General features: G+C 36.2%; 1 protein-coding gene and 1 non-coding gene across 2 annotated transcripts in view; one reads left to right on the top strand and one right to left on the bottom strand. All coding sequences in view use genetic code 11, as the record gives it.

Moving 5' to 3' along the window:
• Positions 1–91: 91 nt before the first annotated feature.
• trnI-CAU lies at positions 92–165 on the bottom strand. The gene has a single exon. It is a non-coding gene; the product is annotated as a tRNA-Ile (tRNA).
• Positions 166–615: 450 nt separating this feature from the next.
• ycf2 overlaps positions 616–6750 on the top strand; it is a 6627-nt gene continuing 492 nt past the window's right edge. The window contains exon 1 of the mRNA in view: positions 616–6750. This exon is cut by the window's right edge and continues 492 nt beyond it. Within this exon, the coding sequence (YP_009491788.1) occupies positions 616–6750 (6135 nt within the window).

The following is a 6750-nucleotide window of genomic DNA, read 5'->3' as shown; positions in this document are numbered from 1 at the left end:
ATATAGATAGATATGTTATGATATGGATCTGAATTGTGTTATGTGACATCAATTCGTTATGTATGGATGAGATTCCAAGGTCCTGATTGCGTGCATCCAGTAGGAATTGAACCTACGACTTCGCCAATTATGAGTTGGGCGCTTTCACCACTCAGCCATGGATGCTTAACAGGGACCCTTGTCCACGGTGCCAATCCAATATAAAAAATAAGTCAAATGAAAATAACATAAAATCATTTAAATTAAAATAACATAAAAGAGGTCAAATGAAAATAACATAAAATCATTTAAATTAAAATAACATAAAATAAGTCAAATGAAAATAACATAAAATCATTTAAATTAAAATAACATAAAAGAAGAATCAAATGAAAATAACATAAAATCATTTAAATTAAAATAACATAAAAGAAGAATCAAATGAAAATAACATAAAATCATTTAAATTAAAATAACATAAAAGAAGAATCAAATGAAAATAACATAAAATCATTTAAATTAAAATAACATAAAATAAGTCAAATGAAAATAACATAAAATCATTTAAATTAAAATAACATAAAAGAAGAATCAAAATCAAAATCAAAATGAGATGAAATCTCGGGGGTGAACCTAATGCAAAAAAGACAAATCAAGGTGCAAAAAAGACAAATCAAGTTCTGTATTTTCGAATTGAGAGAGATAATGAGAGAGATAAAGAATTCTCACTATTTCTTAGATTCGTGGACCCAATTCAATTCAGTGGGATCCTTTATTCACATTTTTTTCCACCAAGAACGTTTTCTAAAACTCTTTGACCCACGAATTTTTAGTATTCTACTTTCACGCAATTTCCAGGGTTCAACAAGCAATCGATCTTTCACGATCAGGGGAGTAATACTCTTTGTAGTAGCGGTACTTATATATCGTATTAACAATCGAAATATGGTCGAAAGAAAAAACCTATATTTGACAGGGTTTCTTCCTATACCTATGAATTCCACTGGACCCAGAAATGATCGATTGGAAGAAGCTGTTGGGTCTTCCAATATCAATAGGTTGATTGTTTCGCTCCTGTATCTTCCAAAAGGAAAAAAGATCTCTGAGAGTTCTTTCCTGAATCGGAAAGAGAGTACTGGGGTTCTCTCAATAACAAAGAGGAATTCTAGTTGTAAGATATCTAATGAAACCGTCGCCGAAATTGAGATCTTATTCAAAGAGAAAGATAGCAAATCTCTGGAGTTTCTTTTTGTATATTATATGGATGATGATTCGACCCACAAGGACCATGATTGGAAATTGGCTGATCCTATTTTATTGGAAAGATTAGCGAAAGACTGGATTTCTTATCTTATGTCTGCTTTTCGTGAAAAAAGACCAATTGAAGCGGGGGTTTTCTTCAAACAACATGAGCATGTTTCCCATCTCTTCTCGAGAAACAAGGGGGCTATCTCGTTGCAAAATTGTACTCAATTTCATATGTGGAAATTCCGCCAAGATCTCTTCCTTTTATTCCCTAGTTGGGGGAATAATCCGCCCGAATCGTATTTTTGGTTAGGCAATGTGTGGTTGGGAAAGAAGGATCGGTTTTTTAGCAAGGTACGGAATGTATGGTCAAATATTCAATATGATTCCACAAGGTCTAGTTTCGTTCAAGTAACGGATTCTAGCCAACTGAAAGGATCCTCTGATCAATCCAGAGATCATTTGGATTCCAATCATTTGGATTCCATTAGTAATGAGGATTCGGAATATCGCACATTGATCAATCAAAGAGAGATTCAACAACTAGAAGAAAGATCGATTCCCTGGGATCCTTCCTTTCTTCAAACGGAACGAAAAGAGATAGAATCAGACCGATTCCCGAAAAACCTTTCTGGATATTCCTCAATGTCCCAGCTATTCACGGAACGCGAGAAACCGATGATTAATCATCTGTTTCCGGAAGAAATGGAAGAATTTCTTGGGAATGCTACAAGATCCGTTCGTTCTTTTTTCTCTGATAGATGGTCAGAACTTCATCTGGGTTCGAATCCTACTGAGAGGTCCACTAGAGAGCAGAAATTGTTGAAGAAACATCTTTCTTTTGTCCGGCGATCAGAAAATAAAGAAATGATTCATTTATTCAAAATCATTACGTATTTACAAAATACTGTCTCAATTCATTCTATTTCATTAGATCCGGGATGTGATATGGTTCCGAAGGATGACCCGGATCTGGACAGTTCCAATAAGATTTCATTCTTTAACAAAAATCCATTTTTTGATTTCTTTCACCGATTCCATGAACGGAACAGGGGAGGATACGCGTTACACCACGATTTTGAATCAGAAGAGAGATTGCAAGAAATGGCAGATCTATTTACTCTATCAATAACCGAGCCGGATCTGGTGTATCATAAGGGATTTTCTTTTTCTATTGATTCGTACGGATTGGATCAAAAAAAATTCTTGAATGAGGTATTCAACACCGGGGCTGAATCGAAAAAGAAATCTTTATTGGTTCTGTCTCCTGTTCTTTTTCGTTATGAGGAGAATGAATATTTTTTTCGAAGGATCAGACAAAAACGGGTCTGGATCTCCTGCGGGAATGGTTTGGGAGATCTAAAGCAAAAAATGGTGGTATTTGCTAGCAATAACATAATGGAAGCAGTCAATCAATATAGATTGATCCGAAATCTGATTCAAATCCAATATAATAGGTACATAAGAAGTGTATTGAATCGATTCTTTTTAATGAATAGATCCGATCGCAACTTCGAATATGGAATTCAAAGGGATCAAAAAGGAAAGGATACTCTCAGTCATAGAACTCTAATGAAATATATGATCAAACAAGATTATGCATATATATACAAATGGTCCAATGGGAGCAAGAATTGCCAGGAACATTTGGAACATTTCCTTTCTGAGCAGAAAAGCTGTTTTCAAGTGCATTTTCAAGTGCAAAAGAGCCGTTTTCAAGTAATGTTTGATCAATTACGTATTTATACACGTATTCGTATTAATCAATTTTTGATGAATTATTCTGAGGTTTGCAAGAAATTCGAAAAAGATGTGTATAAGTTGCTTACTTTCTTTTTGCCCAAGTGGTCCAGGTCACTTCGTTTCTTTTTCCTTTTCCCCCAGTCACTTCGTTTTTTGGGCAAGTCACTTCGTTTTTTGGCCAAGTTGCTTTTCTTTTTGTCTAATTCACTTTCTTTTCCTTTTTCCTGTGTAAGTTTTGGGAATACCCCCATTCATAGGTCCGAAATCAACATCTATGAATTGAAAGGTCCGAATGATAAACTCTGCAATCAGTTGTTAGAATCGATAGGTTTTCAAATTGTTCATTTGAAAAAATTGAACCCCTTCTTACTGGCTGATGATGGTACTTCGAAATTCTTGATCAATGGAGGAACAATATCACCATTTTTGTTCAATAAGATACCAAAGCGGATGATTGACTCATTCCATACTAGAACTAATCGCAGGAAATCCTTTGATAACAAAGATTCCTATTTCTCAATGATATTCTACGATCAAGACAATTGGCTGAATCCCGGGAAACCATTTCACAGAAGTTCATTGATATCCTCTTTTTATAAAGCAAATCGACTTCGATTCTTGAATAATCCGCATCACTTCTGCTTCTATTGTAACAAAAGATTCCCTTTTTCTGTGGAAAAGGCTCGTAATAATAATTCATATTTTCTATATGGGCAATTTCTCAATATCTTGTTCCTTCGCAAGAAAAGATTTTCTTTGTGCGTTGGTAAAAAAAAACATGTTTTTGGGGGGAGAACTACTATTTCACCAATCGAGTCACAAGTATCTAACATATTCATACCTAACGATTTTCCACAAAGTGGTGACGAAAGGTATAACTTGGACAAATCTTTTCATTTTCTAAGTCGACCCGATCCATTCGTTCGTAGAGCTATTTATTCGATCGTAGACACTTCTGGAAACCCTCTAACAGAGGGACAAATTGTCAATTTTGAAAGAACTTATTGTCAACCTCTTTCAGATATGAATCTATCTGATTCAGAAGGAAAGAACCTTCATGAGTGTCCCAATTTCAATTCAAATATAGGTTTGATTCACATTCCATGTTCTGAGAAAGATTTCCCATCCGAAAAAAGGAAAAAACAGAGTCTTTGTCTAAAGAAATGCGTTGGGGTTCAGAAAGGGCGGATGTATACAACCTTTCAACGAGATAGTGCTTTTTCAATTCTCTCAAAAAAATGGAATCTATTCCAAACATATATGCCAAGCTTCTTTACTTCGACAGGGTACAAATATCTAAATTCGATATTTTTAGATACTTTTTCAGACCTATTGTCAATACTAAGTAGCAGTGTATCCATTTTTCATGATATTATGGGTATATCGTGGCGAATTCTTCAGACAAAATTGTGGAAGATGCAATTTTTTCTCAGAAGTGAGATCTCGAGTAAATGGTTACATAATCTTCTGTCCAAAGAAATGATTCATCGAAATAAAAAGAATAAGTCGTCGTTGATATCGACACATCTGAGATCGCCAAATGTTTGGGAATTCCTCTATTCAATCCTTTTCCTTGTTCTTGTTGCTGGATATCTCGTTCTTATACATCTTTTCTTTGTTTCCCAGACCTTTAGTGAGTTACAGACAGAGTTCGAAAAGGTCAAATCTTTGATGATTCCCTCATCAATGATTGAGATTGAGTTGCGAAAACTTCTAGATAAGTATCCTACGTCTGAACCGAATTCTTTCTGGTTAAAGAATCTCTTTCTATTTCCCATCAATCGAATCGCTTTTTCTATAAATACGAGACATCTAAGTCATACAAGTAAAGAGATCTATTCATTGATAAGAAAAAGAAAAAACGTGAACGGGGATTGGATTGATGATAAAATAGAATCCTGGGTCGCGAACAGTGATTCGATTCATGAGGAAGAAAGAAAATTCTTGGTTCAGCTCTCCGCCTTAACGACAGAAAAAAGAATTCTATTGAGTCTGACTCATAGTGATCATTTATCAAAGAATGACTCTGGTTATCAAATGATTGAACAACCGGGAGCAATTTACTTACGATACTTGGTTGACATTCATCAAAAGCATCTAATGAATTATGAGTTCAATATATCCTGTTTAGCAGAAAGACGGATATTCCTTGCTCATTATCAGACAATCACTTATTCACAAACTTCGTCTGGGGCTAATAGTTTTCATTTCCCATCTCATGGAAAACCTTTTTCGCTCCGCTTAGCCTTATCCCCCTCTAGGGGTATTTTAGTGATAGGTTCTATAGGAACTGGACGATCCTATTTGGTCAAATACCTAGCGACAAACTCCTATGTTCCTTTCATTACGGTATTTCTTAACAAGTTACTGGATAAGAAGCCTAAATTTATTGCTGATATCGATATTGATGATAGTGACAATATTGATGCTAGTGACGATATCGATATTGATGATAGTGACAATATTGATGCTAGTGACGATATCGATCGTGACCTTGATACGGAGCTGGAACTGCTAACTTGGATGAATGCGCTAACTATGGATAAGGAGATGATGGCGGAAATAAACCGATTGTCTATCACCCTTCAATTCGAATTAGCAAGAGCAATGTCTCCTTGCATAATATGGATCCCAAACATTCATGATCTGGATGTGAATGAGTCGAATTACTTATCCCTCGGTCTATTAGTGAACCATCTCTCCAGGGATTGTGAAAGATGTTCTACTAGAAATATTCTTGTTATTGCTTCGACTCATATTCCCCAAAAAGTGGATCCCGCTCTCATAGCTCCGAACAAATTCAATACGTGCATTAAGTTACGAAGGCTTCTTATTCCACAACAACGAAAGTACTTTTTCACTCTTTCATATACTAGGGGATTTCACTTGGAAAAGAAAATGTTCCATACTAACGGATTCGGGTCCATAACCATGGGGCCCAATGCACGAGATCTTGTAGCACTTACCAATGAGGTCCTATCGATTAGTATTACACAGAAGAAATCAATTATAGACACTAATACAATTAGATCCGCTCTTCATAGACAAACTTGGGATTTGCGATCCCAGGTAAGATCGGTTCAGGATCATGGGATCCTTTTCTATCAGATAGGAAGGGCTGTAGCACAAAATGTACTTCTAAGTAATTGTCCCATAGATCCTATATCTATCTATCTGAAGAAGAAATTATGTAACGAAGGGGATTCTTATTTGTACAAATGGTACTTCGAACTTGGAACGAGCATGAAGAAATTCACGATACTTCTTTATCTTTTGAGTTGTTCTGCCGGATCGGTCGCTCAAGATCTTTGGTCTTTACCCGGACCCGATGAAAAAAATGGGATCACTTCCTATGGACTCGTTGAGAATGATTCTGATCTAGTTCATGGCCTATTAGAAGTAGAAGGCGCTCTGGTGGGATCTTCGCGGACAGAAAAAAATTGCAGTCAGTTTGATAATGATCGAGTGACATTGCTTCTTCGGCCCGAACCGAGGAATCCCTTAGATATGATGCAAAACGGATCTTGTTCTATCCTTGATCAGATATTTCTCTATGAAAAATACGAATCGGAGTTTGAAGAAGGCGCCCTTGACCCTAACCTTGACCCGCAACAGATAGAGGAGGATTTATTCAATCACATAGTTTGGGCTCCTAGAATATGGCGCCCTTGGGGCTTTCTTTGTATCGAAAGGCCCAATGAATTGGGATTTTCCTATTGGTCCAGGTCATTTCGGGGCAAGCGGATCTTTTATGATAAAGAGGATGAGCTTCAAGAGAATGAT

Source organism: Ipomoea triloba, chloroplast (genome assembly GCF_003576645.1).
Source record: "Ipomoea triloba voucher KIOM201701018921 chloroplast, complete genome".
NCBI lineage: Eukaryota > Viridiplantae > Streptophyta > Magnoliopsida > Solanales > Convolvulaceae > Ipomoea > Ipomoea triloba.
This window is presented reverse-complemented; position numbering and strand designations above follow the sequence as displayed.